Genomic DNA, 27,188 nt, shown 5'->3' with positions numbered 1-27,188 from the left:
GCGCTGGGCCCGACTGGATTATTTGACAATTTTTATTTTAACAAATGTATACGCGAGTAATTATCTCACATTTCCTTATGCAGAGAAGATAAGTCTGCTTACTTTTCTGATAATTAGCTATATCACTGCATGACTCCTAAATGTCCAGACAGCTTAATATTTGGTTAATTGTGGTGCACAGGCAATTCAAAGTTATTACCGTGTTTTCTTTCAAACTAGCTTAAGGTCGAGGAAGTCACAGCCGTTTAAAGTGAGTGTGTGCATGTGGATGTGTGTGCAATTAATGTAGATGGAGGGGTCAGAGTCCACATAGAGCATCCTGATGGCCTGGGGATAGAAGCTCCTTTCGAGTCTCTCTGTAGGCAGTGCTTGCCTGATGCAAAGAGGCAGATGTTTGGGTGACTAGAGTCTTTGATTATTCTCTTAGCCTGGGCCCTGCAACGCCCGGTCTAAATGTCCTGGAGAGACTGGGAAGCTCACGTCCAATTGTGCGTCCGGCTGATCGAGCCACTCTCTGTAGTCTGCTGCGGTCGTGTTTATTAAAAGGGATCGACTGGGAGACAGGACATTTGGGTATCGGGGATTAATAAAGGGAAATTGGGATTACAGTATGTTTGGGGGGGGGTAAACATATAATTACTACCACAATATATATATATTATTCCTTTTATTATTTCTGATATTGATTGAAGAAGTGTGTTTTTAGTAGAGGAGAGACATTTATTACCAGGTTGGATAGTATGAACGCCATGTTGTGGCCACCACCTTGTGGCTTATGTTAAGATCACATCATGGCATCCGTACTATCCAACCTGGCCAAAATCTGGTAATAAATAGCTCCGCCAACGACACTAGAGCCCTTTATGAAAACCCACTGTCCAAACTAGAGCTCTTTATGAAAACCTACTGTCCAAACTAGAGCTCTTTATGAAAACCCACTGTCCAAACTAGAGCTCTTTATGAAAACCCACTGTCCAAACTAGAGCTCTTTATGAAAACCCACTGTCCAAACTAGAGCTCTTTATGAAAACCCACTGTCCAAACTAGAGCTCTTTATGAAAACCCACTGTCCAAACTAGAGCTCTTTATGAAAACCCACTGTCCAAACTAGAGCTCTTTATGAAAACCCACTGTCCAAACTAGAGCTCTTTATGAAAACCCACTGTCCAAACTAGAGCTCTTTATGAAAACCCACTGTCCAAACTAGAGCTCTTTATGAAAACGTACTGTCCAAACTCTGGTAATAAATAGCTCTGCATACAGCAGATTTGGAGTCAGTCTTGCTAATGTGTTTCATCACGTGTAAATACAGGCTGGTCCAGGAACAGCGTGCGGATGACCCAGATTCGGCTCAAATAAGGGACTAAACACGTTTCGCAATTATGCCACATCAATGTGGAACGCCCTACCCAAAGCTGTAAAGGAATGTGGATCACTACCCACCTTCAAAACCTCTCTCAAGGAACACCTACGGGAGACTGCAATTCAACACTGGCCCCTGTAAATATCCTAACCCAACCCCCTCCAATGTACAGTCATTTACCTAGTATGGTTGTCAATAGTCCAATGTACAATTTTGTTTGTTTGTACAGTGTCGTCCCCCCCCTCAATGTACAGTTTTGCTTGTATATACAGTGTGCCCCCCCCCCCCCCCCCCCCCAATGTAGATTACCCAGTATGGTTGTCAATATCCCAGTGTACCCAACCCCCCCCCACCCAACCTCCTCCAATGTACAGTTTCTACGTCAAATGTATATACTCCCTTTTCCTGACTCCTTCGGTATCACAAACAGTACTGTATTTGCAAATCTGGTATGTCATAAATGTATAGATGTAGCAGTACTGACTATCTGTATGTCATGTATGTCATATATGTCCTGATGAATTGAAAATGGGGGACCCTGATGTAAACAAGACGAAAGTCTTTCTCTGGTCTGCATCCCCTTAACAATTGTGTGTATTGAGCTGTACTGTACCCATTCTGCAATCTGTTAATAAAGTTTTCAATCAATCAATAACAGAAGCGCGACACTTGATCATGTGGGAATGAGCATTTTATTGTTGCCTACTTTCAGCTGGTTTAATCAAAACAAAGACACCGTTACATTTGGTCATGTTTATTTTCACTTGGTCTCATATCTTCTCAAAATAATACATCTGATAACTTTGATTACTGACAGCTGCAGACTCACACCTCGATTCCCATTTTCACCGACTGTCCAAATAAAATGGATACATCGAAAACAAAAACGTTGCAGCAAAATGTACATCTTGATCTTAAAATAATCAAGGAGACGGATATACAATTACCCCAGACCCCCCCCCCCCCCTAATGGTCCCTTACCCCAGACCCCCCCTAATGGTCCCGTACCCCAGACCCCCCCCTAAAGGTCCCTTACCCCAGACCCCCCCTAAAGGTCCCGCAGTTTGACTCGACATGTTCCAGAGTTCCCAGAGGTGGCGTTTACACAACCTGAACGTCGGGACAGTTTAGCAGTCGCCAGAAAGAAGCCCCTTCAGTGGAATATTCACCAGAGACGGTAGTTTCAGTCCAGAAAGAAGCCCGTTCAGTGGAATATTCACCAGAGACGGTAGTTTCAGTCCAGAAAGAAGCCCGTTCAGTGGAATATTCACCAGAGACTGTAGTTTCAGTCCAGAAAGAAGCCCGTTCAGTGGAATATTCACCAGAGACTGTAGTTTCAGGCCAGAAAGAAGCCCCTTCAGTGGAATATTCACCAGACGGTAGTTTCAGTCCAGAAAGAAGCCTGTTCAGTGGAATATTCACCAGACTGTAGTTTCAGTCCAGAAAGAAGCCTGTTCAGTGGAATATTCACCAGAGACGGTAGTTTCAGTCCAGAAAGAAGCCCCTTCAGTGGAATATTCACCAGAGACTGTAGTTTCAGTCCAGAAAGAAGCCTGTTCAGTGGAATATTCACCAGACGGTAGTTTCAGTCCAGAAAGAAGCCTGTTCAGTGGAATATTCACCAGACGATAGTTTCAGTCCAGAAAGAAGCCTGTTCAGTGGAATATTCACCAGACGGTAGTTTCAGTCCAGAAAGAAGCCCGTTCAGTGGAATATTCACCAGACGGTAGTTTCAGTCCAGAAAGAAGCCTGTTCAGTGGAATATTCACCAGACTGTAGTTTCAGTCCAGAAAGAAGCCTGTTCAGTGGAATATTCACCAGAGACGGTAGTTTCAGTCCAGAAAGAAGCCCGTTCAGTGGAATATTCACCAGAGACTGTAGTTTCAGTCCAGAAAGAAGCCCGTTCAGTGGAATATTCACCAGACGGTAGTTTCAGTCCAGAAAGAAGCTCGACGTGTCCATTTTGAGATTCGACTTCAGAAGAAAAACCCTGGAAACAGTACTGTGCCCACAACAAACATCGAGTAACCCCCGCACAACCTAAACTTCTTTTTGAGTTTTCACTCTTTATTTCAAGTGCATTTGAAAAAAGTAAACAATATTGGACAAACCAAAGTAAAAATTAACAACATTGTTAAAAACAAAAACTACGCCAAACAGAATGAATCTTCCACAACACATCAGTGGTTGGCCCCCCCGCACCGGCCCCCGTTCCCAAACGCATCTGGTTCAATAATAAGACCCAAGGAATCCCCTTCTCGCTCAGTAGTCGCCGTCCGTATCGGAACGTGAAAGAAAACCAAAAAATGCCTTTAAAGTTCTTTGACCATCTAGTGATTTTGTAGTTACTGCATTTCTTTACACCCCTTTTCTCTGAAACAGAGCAAGACTGAACTCTGAAACTTTGCCACAAGATAAAACAGATATTGAGACGTTCAATTTCACTCATAACAAAAAAAATTGAAATGTGTAGTTACTGCCGTTGGCCTCTGCAGGGCAGTGTAGTATGTGATGGACATTTTTAGTGCACTCAAAACTCTTCAGAAACAAATACAGGAGGAAGCGTTTAAAAAAACAAGAGAAGAAAAGGGAATGAATTGGCGTTGGAGGTGTGGCATGTTCTGGCAGCAGGAAGGAAAAGAACACGCGTGTGTTTGACAAACTACATAATTATCTGATAATATAGATCTACACGTTGGATTGCTGGTCTTCCCCCGTGAATGAAGCGATGTGGATATGAGCGATGCATCTTGAAACGTCCTACTCAGTTTAAGTGCTTTGGGTAAACGGGGGGTGGAACGAAGTTTGAAATAACCCAGATTGGGAAGCGCATCGCTGGATGAGAGGAATCAGTTACTCAAGCGTGTGTCTCCTGAATGTGCGCCTTCATTTCAACAGGGAACAATCGGTGATCTCCTTTATTCTATGGCATATTAATGTTCAGGTTGAGAAAGAAAGAACAAAAAACAAACACCTGAATGGCTCTTTGCCTACTTAAAAAAACCTACCTAGATGGACACACTTGTTTGGAACAGTGAGGCCCGTTATCACATTTACAAAAGTTAATAATCCTTAATCATTTTACAGTCGGCTGACGGTACTAGAGACAAGCCAAATTATGTCATGATAAATGTTATAATAAAAAAAATAGACCTTTACGAGACGATCTAAAAAAAACAACAACATGGTTTTGATTTTAAAATTCACTAATAGGAGCAACGAGGTCCATCCAAGCTGGTCCATCGCTCAGCCCCTCCCCCGTGTGTCTCAATTACAATGACATGATTTCAATTAATCCATATTTTCAATTACAATGACATGATTTCAATTAATCCATATTTTCTTTCTACGCTAAAAAACAAACTAAATTATCCATCTTTCACAGTTCAAGTAGTGACCTTTCAGACAGTTCACCATCTATCTAGTAGTGACCTTTCAGACAGTTCACCATCTATCTAGTAGTGACCTTTCAGACAGTTCACCATCTATCTAGTAGTGACCTTTCAGACAGTTCACCATCTATCTATCCGTGGCCCGCCCTGCAGATTGTTCTCAGTCTGTGTGTAGAGACCGTTTCAATGGCGTCTTCCGTTGCTACAGCAGGTAACGACATGATTCTTCCGGTTCAACATCCTGTACGTGACGTTTTAAAACCACAAGGACTGCCGACCATCGACTGGTGTGGCAGTGAGCCTACTACACCCAGGGCAGTCAACATGATCTAACTGGCCACCGTTAGCAGTGAAGCTACACCCAGGGCAGTCAACATGATCTAACTGGCCACCGTTAGCAGTGAAGCTACACCCAGAGCAGTCAACATGATCTAACTGGCCACCGTTAGCAGTGAAGCTACACCCAGGGCAGTCAACATGATCTAACTGGCCACCGTTAGCAGTGAAGCTACACCCAGGGCAGTCAACATGATCTAACTGGCCACCGATAACAAACTCCAGGGTCTGTAGCGCCCATTCTTTCGCTCGTTAGAGCCAGACGTTTTCCAAGTCACGCATGCAAACATCCTCTGCAATTGAAATGGTCTAAGATGTCTGAAATGTAAAAGTGTGTGTTGTGTTGTGATGAAGACTGTTGTGTAGACCAACAGATGAATGCAGTGTGTGTGATGTGATGAAGACTGCTGTGTAGACCAACAGATGAATGCAGCGTGTTGTGTGATGTGATGAAGACTGTTGTGTAGACCAACAGATGAATGCAGTGTGTTGTGTGATGTGATGAAGACTGTTGTGTAGACCAACAGATGAATGCAGTGTGTTGTATGATGTGATGAAGACTGCTGTGTAGACCAACAGATGAATGCAGTGTGTTGTATGATGTGATGAAGACTGCTGTGTAGACCAACAGATGAATGCAGTGTGTGTGATGTGATGAAGACTGTTGTGTAGACCAACAGATGAATGCAGCGTGTTGTGTGATGTGATGAAGACTGCTGTGTAGACCAACAGATGAATGCAGTGTGTGTGATGTGATGAAGACTGTTGTGTAGACCAACAGATGAATGCAGCGTGTCGTGTGATGTGATGAAGACTGCTGTGTAGACCAACAGATGAATGCAGTGTGTTGTGTGATGTGATGAAGACTGTTGTGTAGACCAACAGATTAATGCAGTGTGTTGTGTGATGTGATGAAGACTGCTGTGTAGACCAACAGATGAATGCAGTGTGTTGTGTGATGTGATGAAGACTGCTGTGTAGACCAACAGATGAATGCAGCGTGTGTGTGTGTGTGTGTGTGTGTGTGTGTGTGTGTGTGTGTGTGTGTGTGTGTGTGTGTGTGTGTGTGTGTGTGTGTGTGTGGGTCCATAGTGGATCCATGAGCCAGACTGAGGCAGTCTCTCTCATCATCAGTCTTGGTTTTCGTCTCTTGGATAAGAGCTTATATCTTCCTCCTCTCCGTCCCCATCTCTCCTCCTCCTCTTGTTCAGTCACTCCTCTCTCTCTCTCTCTCCCTCCGGCTCTCCGTCCGTCCGGCTCTGCCCTCTGCAGGTCTCCAGGGTTACTGCAGCACCATGGTCCAGTCCACCCCCACGTTCACCCCCGGCTTGCGAAGCGTCAGCACCGACATGGAGGAGTCAAACTCAAACTCCAGCTGGCTCTCCTTACCGTCTGGGGGAGAGAGAGATGGAGAGAGGAGAGAGAGAGAGAGGGGGGGCAGAGAGAGGGGGGAGAGAGAGAGACAGAGAGAGAGAGAGAGAGAGAGAGAGAGAAGAAAACCAAAATTATGACCTTCCAAAAAAGATCCCAGTTGCAGAGAAATTACCCAGAATTCAAAATAGGTGCGACCCAAATAGAACAAACAAATAGCTATACATATCTAGGTTTACAAATTAGCTCCACTGGAAATTTCTGTTCAGCTGTAAAGGAACTCAAGGAGAAGGCAAAAAGGGCTTTCTATGCCATCAAGCGTTCAGTTCAAATCCAAATTCCAATCAGGACATGGCTCAAAATATTTAAAGCAGTTATAGAATCAATTGCAATTGCACTTCTGCTCACTGCTGAGAATCTGACCGGTTCTGCTAACAGCTGAGAATCTGACCGGTTCTGCTCACTGCTGAGAATCTGACCGGTTCTGCTCACTGCTTAGAGCCGCACGATTCTTGCTAAAATGTGAATCACGATTTTTCTCTCTAAGAATTCAGATCACGATTCTTATTTTTTCAATAAAATCTAGGGCTGTACCGAATGCTTCGAAGCTTCGATCATAATGTTGACATTCAAATTCTAAATCAACATTCGAATAAAAGAAATTAAGATTTTTTTTTTTTTTTTTATAAATCTTTTTTGTATGTGTTTTCAATCTGTTTAAACCAGTGGGTTTTTTCTTCACAGTTGCAGTTAAAGATTAGGCTACACTAATATTATAGTATTATACTATAAGACGTCACCATCACTTTCGTACCAACTGTGCCCTTATTGGATTATTTATGTTGACGAAACTGATGAGTTATTCATTAAAGAAAGTTGATTTAATAAAAGACTCATTTATCAGATTAATCACTTTATTCAAATTGAGGATTTAGTTAAAAAACGGTTTTTTCTTTTTTTATGAAATCACATTTTTTTTTTTATACAGACATTCAAAGCTTCGTTCGAATACTTCAATAGAAGCTTCAAATGTTAAAAAATGACATTCGGTACAGCCCTAATAAAATCATTTATTGCACTCTCTTAAACAGACAACATATATGAAAGTGCTCGACTTAAACTTAAAAGTGTCTAACATACAAAATAACTCAAGTCAGAATGGTCATCATTTAAAAAAGTTAAGTAAACATGTCAAAGCGCTCCAGCACTCACCAGCGGTCCTGAGGGTGGCCTTGCTGGGCTTACTGGCCCCCAGTATAATGACCCGCTCGATCCAGGACTGGGTGGAGAACTGGGCCTCAGGAGCCAGGTTACTGAGGGGAGAGAGGGGTCAGAGGTCAGGTTATTGAAGTACTATAGAGTAGAGGTCAATACTTTTATTCCATTATAGTGTCGTGTTGTGCATTCAGAGGAGATGGTGCCGAATGTAGACGTGTTGTTGTAGGTTTGCTTTGTTTGAACTGTTATTTATCGAGCCAGAGAGAGAGAGAGAGATATAGAGACGGAGAGAGAGAGAGAGAGAGAGACAGAGAGAGATATAGAGACAGAGAGATATAGAGAGACAGAGAGAGAGATAGAGAGACAGAGAGAGATATAGAGAGAGAGAGATATATAGAGACAGAGAGAGAGATATAGAGACGGAGAGAGAGGGAGAGCTATAGAGACAGAGAGAGATAGAGAGAGAGATATAGAGACGGAGAGAGAGGGAGAGCTATAGAGACAGAGAGAGATATAGAGAGAGATATAGACAGAGACACAGAGAGAGATAGACGGAGAGAGGAGAGAGAGAGAGAGAGAGACAGAGAGAGGAGAGAGATATAGACAGAGACACAGAGAGAGATAGACGGAGAGAGGAGAGGAGAGAGATATAGAGACAGAGAGATATAGAGAGAGACACAGAGAGATAGACGGAGAGAGGAGAGAGAGACAGAGAGAGGAGAGAGATATAGAGACAGAGAGATATAGAGAGAGACACAGAGAGAGATATAGAGACGGAGAAGGAGAGATATAGAGACAGAGAGGAGATAGATAGACAGAGAAAGGAGATATAGACAGAGGGGGAGAGATATAGAGACAGAGAGAAAGGGGGAGAGAAAGAGAGAGACAGATATAGAGAGGAGAGAGATAGAGAGAGACAGAGAGAGAGGAGAGAGATAGAGAGACAGACAGAGAGAGAGAGGAGAGAGATAGAGAGAGCGAGACAGAGACAGAGACAGAGAGAGAGAGAGAGAGAGAGAGAGAGACAGCTATTACTACTAGCCCACCTGGAGGAGAGGATGTTCTTGGTGAAGGTCAGTTTCCTGTGGATGAACTCCTTCTTGTTGAAGTTGAAGGTGTGTCCATCATCAATGTAGAGCTCGCCCTCCGCTGTCCTCTGGCATGAAGACAGACAGGACACATCGTTAGTGGCATGAAGACAGACAGGACACATCATTAGTGGCATGAAGACAGACAGGACACATCATTAGTGGCATGAAGACAGACAGGACACATCATTAGTGGCATGCAGACAGACAGGACACATCGTTAGTGGCGCACGATATATCAAGCCTAGTAATAGACACCCCAATATTTTGGACACTGGGAATACATTCACAGAGTATGCAAATGGACCTTGTAGAAGTGGAGCAATATTCCATTTACTCAAGTAACGGAACGTAGACCAAATGCGTCCAAATTTTTATAGGATTCTAGCACATTTTCATAACAATAGCGAATATTACCGTTTTCATTGAGGTTTCTTACAAATTAACGATGCTTTATGTTGTCCTTTATATGCCGATTATCATTAAAATCTTAAATTGTACCATATGTCCCCCTTTAGACAACATATGTAACGCTACCAGCGCACTTTTGTTAAGATAATTAGTTTACCATTCACGGTCGCTATACTGCGGTCGCAGTAATAGTTTACAGCTGTTTAGATCAGGTCGAAGAATATAGACACATCCCAGTGACCTGTGACCTGTGCTAACGCTCTTGGGAAATGTATTCATGTAGTTTAACATTTTCACCTTTTAATTTTAAACCAATGCTGCCATCTACTGACAACAGAAAGTGTTGTCTAATCGTCACCTTGAGAGCCACTTCCGTATACATGTCGCCCGAAACCCATTCTAGAGATTCCCACTTTTTACTGGGAATGGGGCGTGGCCGTATTTGGTCCCAGACAATGAGAGTGGCTGCGATTGGTCACCGTGACGTTATGTATTTTAGGCGGATTTTCAGAAAATAGGGCTCCGGGCTAAAGAGGTTAATATTGTCAGAGTTGTGGTACCTGTGGAGTGAGGGCCACCTATAGGGTGTAGGGCAGGGGTGGCCAACCAGTCAGAGACTAAGAGCCACAAACATTACTGTGGTCCACAAAGAGCCACACCATATACCAGCGTTTCTCAACCTTTTTTTTCAGTCACGGCACCCTTCATGTGTTTATAGGTCTCACCCGCTGGCCTCTGAAGTTGCTAATGTCTTTTTTATTTGGGCCTCACAGGGTTAAAAGTACCCTGCGAGACCCACGGTTGCAAAATTACAAAATAATGTTTAGCCATTTAAAAAAAAAAAAAAAGTCTGTAAATGTTTATTTAAATTTTCTTAAGCACATGTATAGTCAATTGGTCCTGTTGTCCAGCCTGATAGTAAATGTGTTTATATTAGGGGTGTAACGGTACACAAAAACCACGGTTCGGTACGTACCTCGGTTTTGAAGTCACGGTTCGGTACGGGTTTTTGGTACAGTGGGGGAAAGTTTGGCTTTCCATGTTCCACTCGGGGGTGATGTAGTGTGCAGTAACCAACTGTACTTGTAGGGCTGTCAACGAATATTCTATGTTGAAATTAATATTCTATTTGTTAAAAAAAAAAAAAAAAAAAAAAAAAAATTAGATTGTAAAAAAAACAGCCCCCGGTGGGCGGTTGTTAAGTGGTTAACATACCGGTTGTTAAGTGGTTAACATACCGTTGTATTCGTTACACAGCTGCACTGAACCTTAGGAACAGATACGTGTCCCTTTACACCCCTAGTTTATATGTCACACCCTCTGAAGTTTCTAATGTCTTTTTAATTTGGGCCTCACAGGGTTAACCTCTTATGCCCGAAATATACAGTAAAAGTGTATATTTTCAGCATTACGTTTGTTTACCAATGATTTTAACTGTCATTAGTGAAATATAAGATTATAGAAATCTCAGGGCATTGAGTCGGAAACCGGCACATATTGACAGGAGGAAGTGGAGCAGCCAAAAGTGAGTGTAGTCTTTTGAAGGAAGAGACTCAGGGCTTTCGAATTTGGAAAAACTACCCTACCCAGCTCACACCAGCCCCTGTCAATCATCTGACTTCTGGATTTACTTTTTTATTTCCCTTATTGTTTGGGATTATCTCCCACAACCCTGAACGTTATTGCCATAAAACAGAACGCAGTTAGTTTCTCTACCTTTCTGTGAACGTCTAGCAAAAAACGGTGTTGCAATATGATGAAAAATGGTGGAAATGTACATTATAAAAAAGATGGCAGAATTCAGTACTGTATCTACAAAACCTTCTGTTTAACCATCTTCCCTTTATTCATTTGCTTAGATTTTTCAGGTCTGGTCAATTTTAGCATGGTGTTATTCACAGTCAAAGATAACAAATATATTTTTTTAAATATAATTGATATTCTCCTTTGGTTCATTACAGTTTACTCAAGCCTCGTAACAGACACACTACTTCTGACACTGGGAACACATTACCTGAGATCCATAGATGTGCCTAGATTCAGATACCAAGAACATGCAAATGGCCCATTTAAAAAAATCTGTAAATGTTTATTCTACGTCCTTATGGAATGAGTGACATAAAAAAAATGGTTAATTATTAAAAAAAAAAAATATTTAACATTATAATATATATATATTATTTTGGATGGAAGAGCCACACATTGACGGGGAAAGAGCCACATGCGGCTCGCGAGCCACGGGTTGGCCACCCCTGGTGTAGGGGTCATGTTACCTGGGGGCCACATATAGGGGTCAGGGGTCATGTTACCTGGGGGCTGAGGGCCACATATAGGGGTCAGGGGTCATGTTACCTGGGGGCTGAGGGCCACATATAGGGGTCAGGGGTCATGTTACCTGGGGGCTGAGGGCCACATATAGGGGTCAGGGGTCATGTTACCTGGGGGCTGAGGGCCACATATAGGGGTCAGGGGTCATGTTACCTGGGGGCTGAGGGCCACATATAGGGGTCAGGGGTCATGTTACCTGGGGGCTGAGGGCCACATATAGGGTGTAGGGGTCATCTTCCATGCAGGTGGACGACCTGCGAACTCTGACCTTCCTGGGAATAATGGAGCCGCCGCGCTGGAACACTGGGATCTGGTGACGAGAGGAAGAGGAAGGTCAGAGTCTAGAGCAGTGACGAGAGGAAGAGGAAGGTCAGAGTCTAGAGCAGTGACGAGAGGAAGGTCAGAGTCTAGACCAGTGGTCACCAACCCGTCGATCTTGATCGACTGGTCGATCTTTGAGACTGTCCCTGTAGATCTTACCATGAAAATTAAATTTTTTTTTTTTTTTTTATCTTACCCTGAGAGTCCACATTACAGTTCTACTTTTGTTTTGATGTGAAAATGATGCTGCACTTAGCACTGACTGCACTTAGCACTGACTGAGAAAGTACACGTTACAGTTCTACTTTTGTTCTGATGTGAAAAGTGATGCTGCACTTAGCACTGACTGAGAAAGTACACATTACAGTTCTACTTTTGTTCTGATGTGAAAAGTGATGCTGCACTTAGCACTGACTGCACTTAGCACTGACTGAGAAAGTACACATTACAGTTCTACTTTATAAAATGCTAATTGTAAATATGTTTGTCAATGTTAATAATATGAGAAAGTCCACATTACAGTTCTACTTTTGTTTTGATGTGAAAAGTGATGCTGCATAAGATGACTGCACTTAGCACTGACTGAGAAAGTACATAATAGTTCTACTTTGACGTTTTAATGTTGGACCAAAGCATTGCATGTAATTAGAATACAGGCAAATAAGTCATTTAGTTTAAAGTACAATCTTGGTTGTCTTTTTCTCTCAACGCTTCAATAGGTAGATCTTGCCTTCACCAAAAAAAAAGTGATCTTGGGCTTAAAAAGGTTGGTGACCACTGGTCTAGAGCCATATGAAATCAGTTTTATTTTTTTCCAAATTCCATTTTATTTTTTTCCAAATTCCGTTTTAATATTTCAGAATTCTGTATTTTGCTTTGTACGCTCATTTTACCATCAGAAATAGTGTCTAATAAGTGGGAATGAATAAATGTCCACAATTTAATAAGATATAACAGTCCATTTAATAGGGCTGTCTTAAATACTTCGAAGCTTCGTTCGATGGGCATGGGATTCGAATATGAAAATAAAATTTGATTATTAAAAAATATAAAAATATAAATTATATATATTTTTTTGCAAAATCAACTCTGCCTCTTTGTTAATTACAACAAGCAATGCTGTTTGTTATTTAAGATGAGGTCGGACTCGGCACTGACAGTTGTGTGTTCATTGTGCTGCTTTTATAAAGCCTCCAATATTTCATGAAAGCAAAGTGTTTAGTTTGTCTAAGATTTTAAAAGGTTTAAACTTTACAGCACTGACAAAGTTGAACAAAGTGCTGTACAAGTCCCACAACATTAAAAAAAAAAAAAAAATTATAATTATTATTATTTTTTATTTACAGTCGATTCCATTTTTATTGCTCAATTCCGCGATTCCGTCCGCGATTCCGTGATCGCGGATTTCATATGGCTCTGTCAGAGGTCAACAACTACACTACCCATTCAGTGCCAACCAGGAGATTAGTCGGGTTAACTCGCCATGCGTTGAGTGCCAAGACCCGAGAAAACTCGGGTTTTAATCGTTATTTCTTTTATTAGCAATATCCATTCATTTTTCATCCATCCAGCCTGACGTTATCATTGGGAATGGGTCTGAGCTCGAAGAGGGCAAATACCGCCGCATATTGTCTCCCGGATGGTATTGCACATCATTGGATTGGATTGGCTGGGACTGTGCATCAGAAAAAAAGTCCGGTCCGGGGGTTTCCCATCTCTGGCAAGCAGTATCGTGTTACCACATTCACTGAGAGGCCGGGAGCAGGGTCGATTATGTGTTTTGGACTATACCGTTGGATCAATAAACGCGATCAATATTTGGAATGGCGATCAGGAATTTGATGAATCTTTTTGCAGAACATCTGATGTGAGGTAAGGACTCTATTTTAGCAGTATTGGGTTAATCAGATGTTTTTTTCTCCGCCATCGCAGCGTGTCTGTGTGTGTGTGTGTGTGTGTGCGTAACATTAGCGCTGACCACGGCATGGATAATAGATTTTTGAGCCCGCTTCTCTAGCGTGCATAAGTACACATATACTATCGATAATCTAGCGTTTATTTGAAAACGATTCATAAATCAGCCGAAAAATGACAACGTGTTTTGTGTATTCCACTAAAGAGCTATTAGCGCTGAATTTCTCTGGAATTACTAGACATCTCAAACTATACTCTTGTTCAAAACGGTATAAAACGGAAATGTACCGATGAGAAAACAATCCGTTTCATACATGTTGACTGCAAGCAAGTCATTGATAAGCGACGGTTGTTTTAGACCCATAGCCATAATTTAAGACATAGTTTAAGCGTTCGCAAATCTCCCCGTCCTCCCATTGACTTCAGTGCCGGCACGCCAGCCCTAATATGGTCATGTGAACACGTCTTACAGAGCTCATGGTGACCGGGATGTAGAGGTTCTGAGCTCCATTGTGTTTCTGGAGAGTGTGGACGTCAAACCAGACCTGAGACACAGACAGACGGGTTAGGAGAGAGAGAGAGAGAGAGAGAGAGAGAGGAGAGAGAGAGAGAGAGAGAGAGAGAGAGAGAGAGAGGAGAGAGAGACAGAGAGGAGAGATAGAGAGAGGAGACAGAGAGAGAGGAGAGAGACAGAGAGAGAGGAGAGAGAGAGGAGAGGAGAGAGAGAGAGAGGAGACAGAGAGAGGAGAGAGGAGAGAAAGAGAGAGGAGAGAAAGAGAGGAGAGAGAGAGGGAGAGACAGAGAGAGAGGAGAGACAGAGAGGAAAGACAGAGAGAGAGAGAGACAGACAGACAGGTTAGGACAGGGCTGCATGTTTTCTACCGACATTGTCACATCAATCCTTTTTCTTGCCAGTTTTATATATATGCCGGCTCTAATATAAAATTATATAATATAAGCCTCTCTAATATAATATATAATATAAGCCATCTCTAATACAATATACAATTATATAATATAAGCCTCTCTAATATAATATAAACTGTCTCTAATATAATATATAAATATAAAGCAGTCTCTAATACAATATAAAATTATATAATATAAGCCTCTCTAATATAATATAAGCCGTCTCTAATACAATATAAAATTATATAATATAAGCCTCTGTAATATAATATAAACCATCTCTAATATAATATAAAATTATATAATATAAGCCTCTCTAATATAATATAAAATATAAGCCGTCTCTAATACAATATAAAATTATATAATATAAGCCTCTAATATAATATAAGCCGTCTTTAATACAATATAAAATTATATAATATAATATATAATATAAACAGTCTAATATAATATAAGCCGTCTCTAATTCAATATAAAATTATATAATATAAGCCTCTCTAATATATTATATAATATAAACCGTCTCCAATACAAGATATATTATATACCCGTCTCTAATACAATATAAAATTATAAATATAGCCTCTCCAATATAATATAAATTTATATAAGCCTCTAATATAATATAAGCCGTCTTTAACACAATATACAATTATATAATATAAGCCTCTCTAATATAATATATAATATAAACAGTCTAATATAATATAAGCCGTCTCTAATTCAATATAAAATTATATAATATAAGCCTCTCTAATATAATATATAATATAACCGTCTCCAATACAAGATATTATATAACCCGTCTCTAATACAATATAAAATTATATAATATAAGCCTCTCCAATATATATATAATATATAAACCGTCTCTAATATAATATAAGCCTCTCTAATACAATATAAAATTATATAATATAAGCCTCTCTAATATAATATATAATATATAAACAGTCTCTAATATAATATAAATGATAAAAAAAGTTGAAGTCCAAGGCAGCTCTACAATTTTTAAAAGCCTTTATTTAATGGCTCACATTATTTAGATCACTTAAAAGGGCCTTCATCAGGGTATAGATGATAATATAAATGATATAATATAAGCCTCTCTAATATAATATAAGCTGTCTCTAATACAATATAATATAAATGATATAATATAAGCCTCTCTAATATAAGCTGTCTCTAATACAATACAATATAAATGATATAATATAAGCCTCTCTAATATAATATAAGCTGTCTCTAATACAATATAATATAAATGATATAATATAAGCCTCTAATATAATATAAGCTGGCACTAATACAATATAAATGATATAATATAAGCCTCTCTAATATAAGCTGTCTCTAATACAATATAATATAAATGATATAATATAAGCCTCTCTAATATAATATAAGCTGTCCTCTAATACAATATAATTATAAATGATATAATATAAGCCTCTAATATAATATAAGCTGGCACTAATACAATATAAAATGATATAATATAAGCCTCTCTAATATAAGCTGTCTCTAATACAATATAATATAAATGATATAATATAAGCCTCTCTAATAATATAAGCTGTCTCTAATACAATATAATATAAATGATATAATATAAGCCTCTCTAATATAATATAAGCCTCTCTAATATAATATAAGCTGTCTCTAATATAATATAAAGTGATATAAAAAGTCTCCAATATAATATAAGCCTCTCTACTATAATATATAATACAATATAAAGTGATATAAGCAGCCCCTCTCACCTGTCCCTTGCCCGGCAGGTAGGCCGTCACCCCCCGGGACCCCTCCTCCGTCACCGGGTGAACCAGCAGGTCCTTCCCTGCACAGACAGGAGTTTGTTTATCTTCTAATTTGAAGGGTCGTCGGGTCTGTATGCATTTATCAAGCAATGACTTACAAATTTCAACATATTGGGTAAAATTTCTAATTAAGCGAAATGGTAGAGCGCGCTTTGTGTGTTTGTCCCGATATCTGTGACTCACCCAGCAAGTACTGGTCATCCATGGCAAAGGTAGTGGGGTCCTCAGGATATTCCACCCACAAGGGTCTGTGAGAGAGAGAGAGAGAGAGAGAGGGGGGGGGGGGGAGAGAGAGGGGAGAGAGACAGAGAGAGAGGGGAGAGAGAGAGAGAGAGAGAGAGAGAGAGAGAGAGAGAGAGAGAGAGGAAGAGAGAGAGAGAGGGGGGGGGAGAGAGAGGGGAGAGACAGAGAGAGAGGGGAGAGAGACAGAGAGAGAGAGAGAGCGAGAGCGAGGGACAGAGAGATGGATAGAGGGGAGAGAGAGAGATACCGAGGGAGAGAGAGACAGAGAGGGAGACAGACACACAGAGACAAAGATAGAGCTTTCATTATTGTTTTAGATTACCTTCAAATGTATTGTCATCATGCAGCACAAGTACAGCACAACGAAAACAGGTTTTGCATCCAGCCATAGTGCAAAGTGCAACAGTAATATACAATGTACTGGTGATTAAACTGGGTATAAAATATATAAATCAGTACTACTGAGTAATAGTGCTAATCAGATGTATCTACAGAGTTGTATTAATATGTACAGTGATACAGGTATAAAGACACTATGGTAGTATTAATATGTACAGTGATACAGGTATAAAGACACTATGGTAGTATTAATATGTACAGTGATACAGGTATAAAGACACTATGGTAGTATTAATATGTACAGTGATACAGGTATAAAGACACTATGGTAGTATTAATATGTACAGTGATACAGGTATAAAGACACTATGGTAGTATTAATATGTACAGTGATACAGGTATAAAGACACTATGGTAGTATTAATATGTACAGTGATACAGGTATAAAGACACTATGGTAGTATTAATATGTACAGTGATACAGGTATAAAGACACTATGGTAGTATTAATATGTACAGTGATACAGGTATAAAGACACCATGGTAGTATTAATATGTACAGTGATACAGGTATAAAGACACCATGGTAGTATTAATATGTACAGTGATACAGGTATAAAGACACTATGGTAGTATTAATATGTACAGTGATACAGGTATAAAGACACTATGGTAGTAAGTCCTACTGGCCAGCAGCGTAACTAGTAAGAGTAGGTAAGGGATATGTACATAGATATAGTATCTACAGATATGTAAAAACTATTATATACAGGTATGTAGACCGATATACACACTAAGAATAAATATATATATGGTATATACAGGATTATTGTACACACCATCATACAGAGTTATATGGCTTATATGCAGGTGTATAAGTACACAATAAGACAAAATTGTGTATCACGCCTTACAAGGAAGACAATATGATCGCTCAACATAAATATATTGTATATATATATACAAATATCAATATATTGTGTGTATATATCAAAATATTGTGTCTATATATTTTCTTTTTACTTAACTTTTTTTAAATGACGATTCTGACTTTAGTTATTTTGTATGTTACAAGAGACTTTTAAGTCCAAGTCAAGCACTTTCATTATACGTTATGGTTTAAGTTTAAGTCAAGCACTTTGATATTATGTTATGTTGTCTGTTTAAGAAAGAGTGCAATCAATTCATTGTGAGAGAAAAATCGTGATTCACATTTTAGCAAGAATGGCGCAGCAGCCCTACTAATATATTGTGTATAATATATATATATATATATATATATATATATATATGTAACACACGCCCCCCTCCGCTCACCTCATGGCAGGGTGTCCGGTCCGGTGCGAGTGGTAGAACAGCTGGTACCAGTAGGGGAGCAGGGCGTAGCGCTGGCGGACCGCCTCGCGGATCAGCGCCGTGTTCTCGGGTCCGAACAGCCAGGGCTCCCGGCGGGGCGTGTCCAGATGGGCGTGAGCCCGGAAGAAGGGCTGGTAGGCGCCCGTCTGGTACCAGCGCACCAGGAGCTCGCTGCCGGGGGTCTTGAAGAAGCCGCCCACGTCGGCTGAGAGGGAGGGGGAGCTTTTTAACATGATGCGCACTTTTTAACTTTTTTTTTTTTTAAACTTTGGCCATTCCCCTGGCTCTTTTATGTGTTTATCACATTTATTCTGGTCAAGGACGACCGACAGAAACAGGCTGAAAGGGTTCAGATGGGGGGGAAGACACTCTGGGAAAGGCACGGCTGCAGTCCGGGATTCGAACTCGCTAAACCCCAGATCCGTGACGAGCACGGTTGTCCACGGCGCTGAAATAGCGCTCGCGGTACGTGGTGAGCTACTGGAGCTCCCCCACTTTTTAACTTTTAACAAGCCACACTATTAACACACCGAGCCGTAAAGGCCCTGCTGCCGTAGTCCAGCGGAAGGTACGCGGACCGACTCAAAGCGGACTCCAAGTGCGAAGCTCCCATTTTCAAACCGTGCGGACGGCCGCTCACTCGGCGTCACACAAAACGCTGCTCGGCGTCGACATCGATCTGCATTTGACTCTGACCACTGGCTCCGTGCCGAGAGAGAGCGCAGGGCACGATCATGATTAAATGTGTAGGATTAGTCCTTTTGGTAAAACGTTGGCAGGTAGATGGCGCTAAATTTTTTTTTTTTTACTATCGCTAATCGTCATCCATTCAAAATCCATATACATTTTGGACCGCGTCTTTTTTCAGCATCTGAAGAAACGTGTAGAAGTTTGAATGGCTTTTCTACATGAAGCGTGTAAAACTGCCCGTTTTATTTCTAAATCTTGGAAACCGAGGGTTTAACCACCGAGACTCTTTATTTTGACATCGGATGACGCCGACGTGGCAGAAGTCTAAACAGCGTCGTGGGGAAAAATTGTGTAAACTGGCGCGAGACGTGTAGGAAATTGGTCCGTGTGCGTTCCTGCTCGACTATGGGAGGGGCTTAAGGCCGGCACCGACCAATACCTAGCAGTGCCATACGAATATGTAACGTCACGCCCCTAATATATCATTGCTCTATGCTGCCACCTGGTGGAGATATACATTCTACTGAGTGCACCTTTCTAGTATTTCTTTTCATAGTATGTTAGGAGGTCAGCTCACCCAGGGACCATGTTAGAGGTCAGAGGTCAGCTCACCCAGGGACTATGTTAGAGGAGGTCAGCTCACCCAGGGACTATGTTAGAGGGTTAGGGTTAGGGTCAGAGGTCAGCTCACCCCCACAGAGAGAGATTCCCACCAGACCCAGACTCAGACACATGGGATGGAGATCTTCAGATGGTCCCACTCTGCTGCGTTGTCCCCGGTCCACACGGCACCTGGGGAGAGAGAGAGAGAGAGAGAGAGAGAGAGAGAGAGAGAGAGAGAGAGACAGAGACACACAGAGAGAGAGAGAGAGAGAGAGACACACACACAGAGAGAGAGAGAGAGAGAGACACACACACAGAGAGAGAGAGACACACACAGAGAGTGAGAGACACACACACACACAGAGAGAGACGCACACACACACACAGAGAGAGAGACACACACATACGTGTTCAAACATCATCATCTGAAGACAAATGATAGATAGAGGCCTGTACTACCATCTAGTGGCGGAGTGGGGGAGTGATTCAATAGTGAATCTAATGAGATTAAATAAGAATTGCACAGACAGAGGAGGTGCAGTTATTTGAATGGGTTAATAATTGAATAAAGAGGGAGTTTGAATTCCAGTGGGGCCTTCTCACACCTAATAAATAGGCAGAGTCTTGAGGGGACACGTCACCAGAAAGAACTGGCGCGCGCTGGGGGTCAACCGTGGGACAAACGTAGAGCGCCGAGTGGGTATCGTTTAGCTGCTGGTGTCACGCCGGAAGACAACAAAACAGGGAACAGCCCTGTAGGATTAGATATGGGTGTTGAGAAGGTGGGGGACTAATAGAGAACAAATAGGGCTTGCAGAGAAAAAATATATAGAGAACGAGCTGCAGGCCCAAAGCCATGGTAGACTAATAGCAAAACAAGGGAAGTCGAATGGACAGACGACTGCCGGTGTTGTGTTTCTGCTTTCAAGGGGGGAATGACACCGACAGCGATGGAGATGACCAGGAGATGACCAGGAGACAGACTGGAGGAGGAGGAAGCCGCAGGGGCCAGGCACTGCAGCCTGGTACACAGATCATCCGAGAGAGAGGAGATGGCGGCGGTGGAGGAGCAGATGTGGAGAGGACAGCCAGAGACACTGAGCAGTAGCAGACCAGGGGGGACATTTTTGCCTAGGGGACCGCGCCCTGGAGGGGGGACCAGCTCAGGAAAGGAGCCGTCACTGAAAGGGGCCCTTGCCCTAGAAGACGGAACCGGCCCAAGATGGGAGGTGTACTGTAAGAGAGGGAAGGGAGCGCTCTGATTTGGACGTGGGGTACCGAATAGGGGGGCCGAAGGGTTTAGGTGTGTCGTTTGAAAAGTTGCAATCTGTGTTTTTCTCTGTCTCTCTCTCTCTCCTCCATTACCGTGGTTTATCCTTTCTGGTTTGGGTGTGATGCGGGTAATGGAAAACAAAAGGAAAACAGCAGACGGCGGGGCCCTAATTGTTATGAGTCTATTTTTGTGTATAATTAATTGAAAAACCAAGTAGTCTTATGATTCTGAGGGGTGATAAGAATCAAGGGGGGATTGAGAGAAAACGGTGCTTTTTCAATGTATGTGATGTATAGATTGGGGAGAGATGACCACAGCTAAAATGGTAGATCGAAATGTGCATGGAAGCAGGAGACGGTGATAGAACGGTGGTGGAACCAGTGGTTTCACAGGCACAGGCCGCGTCAGCGAGGGTTTTGTTATGAATTCCTTAGAAGAACATCTGAGATTAGAGTGTACTGTCTCCCAGGACAGGAGGGAGAGAGGTTCATCTTAATGAAACGTGAGTTTATTAGTGTTAAAGGTTATGCAGTTGTCATGACAACACGTCGCATGACAACCAGAAGGCGGGGCCGTCGTTGCGACGACGAACATCTATGAGTCGAACGGTGTTTCCGGGTGTAAGCCAGACGATAATCTGACCGAGAGCGAGTAGGACTGAGATCACTAAGGGAAGACGGTAGAGGTCGAGCACCTTCTGGTGACGTGTCAAAAACATTTCAAAGCCGAGTTATATGGTTCTTGTCTCAAGGGTTCAATGATCAAGAATCGATATATTTTTTTCCTTCTGTATATATATATTTAAATTAAAACGAAGGTTCGAAAAACCCTGACGAAGTTCGAAATCCCAAAAACAGGCTTCGGGGAAACAGCCTTAGCTGGCGCTTCAACCCTTCTTTGCTCTCGGAGAAAGCATTTCGGGATCCAATGAGATATAGAGTAGAAGTAGAAATACTTTATTCATCCCGAGGGAAATTTGGCACAGTTACAGCATCGCTCACAGTAACCAGTAAACATTTAGGCAGACAAAAACAATGAGATCTGGAGAGGGAGCTCACCGTAGCGCTGTGACCCAGCGAAGAAGGCCCTGGTCAGGACAAACGGACGCTCCACTCCCCCTGACCTCTGGATCAAACCCTCCGCTGTGGCCATTTGCTGCCGGAGGCAAGGAGACAGAAACATCACGTTAAAGAGGAGACAGAAACATCACGTTAAAGAGGAGACGGAAACATCACACACTAAACACACACAACTAGTGACACAACAGTGTCTTCTTCAGAGTAAACACCATGATGTGTAACATGTACACTACACCACTAAGGTACGCATGTACATGTCAAAATACTTCCCAAAGGTCAGTGGATACCACGACCACAACACCAGAGGGAGCTCCACAAATCATGTTCAACCCAGATTCGGCTCAAACAAGGGACTAAACACGTTTCGCAATTATGCCACATCAATGTGGAACGCCCTACCCACAGCTGTAAAGGAATGTGAATCACTACCCACTTTCAAAAACGCTCTCAAAGAACACCTACGGGAGACTGCAATTCAAAACTGGCCCCTGTAAATGTCCTAACCCAACCCCCTCCAATGTACAGTAAATGTCCAAACCCAACCCCCTTCAATGTACAGTAAATGTCCTAACCCAATAATACACGAGACACAAGTATGGTTGTCAATATTCCAATGTACAGTTTTGCTTGTACAGTTGTACAGTTACCCCCACCCCACCCACCTCCAATGTACAGTCCCCCCCCACCCCACCTGTTAGTCTACTATAAATAAACACGACGTTTATCTTCCGTTAACTTGGTTTATTCAATCAACTTGCATAACACCAATACAGAGCCATTCACGAACAGTGGACCTCTTCCTCGTGGTCGACACAGACTAACTGCGCATGCGTTTCACAGCCTCAAGGGGGCAACCTAGACCACCGTATGGCCAGTAGTATAAACGCAAAGAGATTACCGTACTTTTCGGACTATAAGCCGCGGCTTTTTTCCCCATTTTTCGACCCTGCGGCTTATATAACGGTGCGGCTTATATGTGGACCAAACCCTAAAATATTGCTTATTTTACTGCATTGAAGTGTTATTTATCTGTTCCCTTATTTGCTAAACTTAATACAACTTGTAAATGAGTTAATTCTTGTTATTTGTCCGACAGTATTGTGACAATCCCCTCTGTGCACGAACCCTTACATATGGTAATTAAACATTAAAATACCTGCAGCTTATAGTCCAGTGCGGCTTATATATGTACACATCATTCAATTTAGCTGCTGCGGCTTATAGTGCGAAAAGTACGGTACATGTTAACACCACCCACCCAACCACCCCCCCCCCCCCCCCACCCCACCTACCCAACCTCCTCAATGTACAGTTTCTTCGTCAAATGTATATACTCTCTTCTCTAGACTCTTTGTATCACAAACAGTACTGTATTTGTAAATCTGGTATGTCATAAATGTATAGATGTAGCAGTACTGTCTATCTGTATGTCATGTATGTCATATGTTATGATGAATTGAAAATGGGGGACCCTGATGTAAACAAGACGAAAGTCTTTCTCTGGTCTGCATCCCCTTAACAATTGTGTATTGAGCTGTACTGTACTGTACCCATTCTGCAATCTGTTAATACAATTTTCAATCAATCAATACCTCCCAGGCCCACACACACACACACACACACACTACAGCAGAGCGCCCCAGGTTGCAGGTTGAAGTCTCACCACGTAGAAGCCGTACACTTGGACACTTGGACTAATGCATTCAGTCATTTGGACGGAGTTGTTAAAACTCACTCCACTCAAATCAATAGAGTTATATTTCACTCTACTCAAATCTAATTTAAAGTGACGTGGCTGGGAGAAATGTGCCAGTCAGTTCAGCCAAAACAAATTCCTGGACCAAGGTCGAACCAGGGAGCTGCTGGAGTCGAAGGCCCTCTGGGAGATAAGAGTGGCAAGCGGCCCGCCCACCCCATACCCAACCCCCCCCCTCCCACGTGTACGCCCGGCGCCTATCCCACGTGTTGGTGACGGCAGCCGATTAGTACGCGTGCTGGAGGGGGGGGGGGGGGGGGGGGGAGCCAAAGAAGACTGTCTCCTATCCCCCAGCTGACGGCATTGTAGTCAGAGTCATAATCCCCGCCCACTTCCGGTGCTGCAACGGTGGTTTCTGGACAATCTCTCCTCCCTCCCTCCCTCCCGCCTCGACGCCCCGGTGTTGCTGCAGCCGACAATCGCATGCGGTGTCTCACAGACATACTGTAGTCGACATGCGTCAACAAATGTGCATGCCTGTTTGAATTGATGTCGTGCCGCTGTTACTAGGGATGCACCGAATGGGAAATTCTTGGCCGAAACAGATACCGAAAATAGGAAACAGTTGGCCGAAAACCGAATGCCGAAAGGCAGAAAATGATTATAAATATATATATGTTTTTTTTTTTTAGCTACCTGATTATGGCAAAAGACATGATTATGGCTAAACTTAACTTAAATAATATTAATAATCACTATTATGGGCCCATAAAACATTTATTCAGCACTTTTGAATGCATACATTAATTCCAGACTGTAAAGACTAAAAGACTACAACGATTGATGACGACTTCCTGTCCTCGCATTTCCATTTTCGGTTTAACGATACATTTTCAACAACGGATTGCTGCTAATTAAACACTTCATTTAAACGGAGTAACGTTAACGTTATGTCGAGTCATACGTGTAGTGTAGTAATGAACTCGTCATAACGTTAACATTACTCAGTGTCCACTGTTGCTGCCACCAGTTGCGTCGCAGATGGATGGTACACTGTTAGCTCCGTAGCTAATCCGCTCCTAGACTACCGATAGCAGTACCGTTAACGTCGGAGCTGATCAATACTCCGGTTTTTTCTAATTTAGTTTAGAACCGGGTTTCGGGGGGCATCCCTACTCCCAAGAGGAGTTAGTTATCACAGGCTGTAGAATGCAGGAAGAGCTGCCAAGCTGCTCACGTTAGGGCTGGGCGATAAAACGGATAACGATAACTATCGCGATAAATTATTTCCTCGAAATAACATGAAACGTGGTCGCAAAGTTTCAATATATCGATTTTCCAAGCTTGGCTCAGTTCAGCACACTCACTAACAACAACCAACGTTACGTGATGACGTGCTTACGCACAACAGCTAACAACCAATCAGTGAAGGAGATGGCCGAGAGCGAAGTAGACCCGGAAGGAGGTAGGACTCACTCAACAACAAGGCTTGCTAGGCTAATTAGCTTGCACAGCGATGTTTTATATATTTACGTGCCGAGTATGTGTGTGGCGTGAATTCCTGAGGCCACGTTTATAGTAGTGGGGGTATCAGTGGACGTCGTTTCAATATATTGTGGCGGAAGAGAGTATTTTAGTGTCATATTTAGCACATTGTCATGGAATACACCGCTCAGATACAACAGGCTGGCTAGGATAACTCGCTTGCACGGCACTGTTTTATATATTTACGTGCCGAGTATGTGTGTGTTTTGAATTCTGAGGCCACGTTTATAGTAGTGTGGGGTATACAGTTCGTTTCAATATATTGTGGCGGGGAGAGAGTATTTTAGTGTCATATTTATTGTCATGAGATACTCCGCTTGTCGGCTAACTGCTAACGTGCGCGGACTGATGACGACATCAACTCGACTTGAGACATTCGCAGCAGCATAAGAAGTTAATTAAATTTTGACAGACCATTATATCGACGATAATTATCGATATCGAATTATATGAAAATAATTTTTATAATTTTATCGCGATAACGTTTTTTGGTCATATCGCCCAGCCCTAGCTCACGTTACATGTTGCGCATGCTACCATAGATATCTATGATGCTACCGGTATGTCTGTAGTCGCGTTTTGATGACGTCATCACAACAACACGTTAGACTATCGGTCATATATTTTCGGTGCTAAAACCCTTTCGGCCAAAAGCCGAAAGAGCCTTTTTAACCATTTTCGGCCGATAATTTTCTTGTAGCCGAATTTTCGGTGCATCCCTAGTTGTTACTGTAAAAAATGTAACGATTGTGATATGATGATTGTTTATTAACACTTTGAGTGCCACTCACGAGATTTCTCTTTTTTTTTTTTTTTTTAGCGATCTGAAAAATTATTGCATCACCCGAGCCTACCCGAGTATAGCCGAGGGGCGCCGGCGATCACTGTGGAAAAAAGCGCCCCCTGTCGTCTCCCAGATGACATAAGGATTTTGGAATGGACTCAATGAAAATGAAGGGGAAAAAAATCCGGTACTCCACATTTTCCAGTTCACTGATCCAGCCGGGGTTACTAGAGTTCATTCTGGAGCCTCAGATCCCCGCGGATCATGGAGATCTACAGTATCGCGTTGGATCCATACACGTATAGATTTTTTCGAATGGTGATCAGGAATTGGAATATACCAGTTGGATACCATCTGATGTCAGGTAAGGACTCTATGTTATCAGTGGTAGGATAATCGGAGTAAGTTTGATGAAGTTATAAGCTGTTTTGTGAAATGTCTTCTTTCGGTTTCACTGTAAAAGTCCGAGAGGAAATCAACGGGAGCGATTATCCGTGCGCGGCCGTAATGTGCTTGTGTGCATGTATAATATTGATCATCTAGCGTTTATTTGAAAACGATTCATAAAAAGGCCGACGAATATCAACGTTGTGGAATATTCCACTAAAAGACGATTTTCATAGATGCTCCCAGAATGAGCTGTTTTTTATATCAAAACGGGGGCTTTTCTAACTGCTCTGAAACGGAAACGACGCGATAAAAAAAACAATCTGCCTTGACAGCACTGACTGGAAAATAGTCTTTGATAATGCGATGGGCCAGATTAGACACATAGCCATCATTTAAAACATAGATTAGGCGATATTAATGTTAACATTGGCGCCGATGGTGGCATTCAGCCGGTAAAACGGAAAACCAGGCGTGGCGCTCAAAGTGTTAATGAGACGATGAGCTGTATGTGTATGTCACTTGAATTTCCCTGTGGTGTACACACACACACACACACACACACACACACACTACAGGTTGAGGTCTCACCACGTAGAAGCCGTACAGGTTGTGCACGTCTCGGTGCTCCCAGGCCACCCCCCCCCCCAGCAGCGCCCCCCAGGTGGCAGGTTGAGGTCTCACCACGTAGAAGCCGTACAGGTTGTGCACGTCTCGGT

General features: G+C 42.2%; 1 protein-coding gene across 1 annotated transcript in view; it reads right to left on the bottom strand.

Moving 5' to 3' along the window:
• Window positions 1-2,422: 2,422 nt before the first annotated feature.
• ganabb (glucosidase II alpha subunit b) overlaps window positions 2,423-27,188 on the bottom strand; it is a gene marked incomplete at its 5' end in the record, with an annotated part of 60,060 nt that continues 35,294 nt past the window's right edge. Inside the window, 12 exon segments of the mRNA XM_084331342.1 lie at window positions 2,423-6,483; window positions 7,675-7,775; window positions 8,727-8,836; window positions 11,704-11,817; window positions 14,213-14,287; window positions 16,418-16,494; window positions 16,658-16,722; window positions 18,374-18,617; window positions 19,794-19,841; window positions 19,844-19,894; window positions 22,037-22,133; window positions 27,061-27,182. Of these exon segments, the coding sequence (XP_084187468.1) occupies window positions 6,374-6,483; window positions 7,675-7,775; window positions 8,727-8,836; window positions 11,704-11,817; window positions 14,213-14,287; window positions 16,418-16,494; window positions 16,658-16,722; window positions 18,374-18,617; window positions 19,794-19,841; window positions 19,844-19,894; window positions 22,037-22,133; window positions 27,061-27,182 (1,214 nt within the window). The 3' untranslated portion in view covers window positions 2,423-6,373.

The sequence above is a fragment of the Notolepis coatsorum genome (assembly GCF_963971535.1).
Source record: "Notolepis coatsorum genome assembly, chromosome: 16".
Lineage (NCBI taxonomy): Eukaryota > Metazoa > Chordata > Actinopteri > Aulopiformes > Paralepididae > Notolepis > Notolepis coatsorum.
This window is presented reverse-complemented; position numbering and strand designations above follow the sequence as displayed.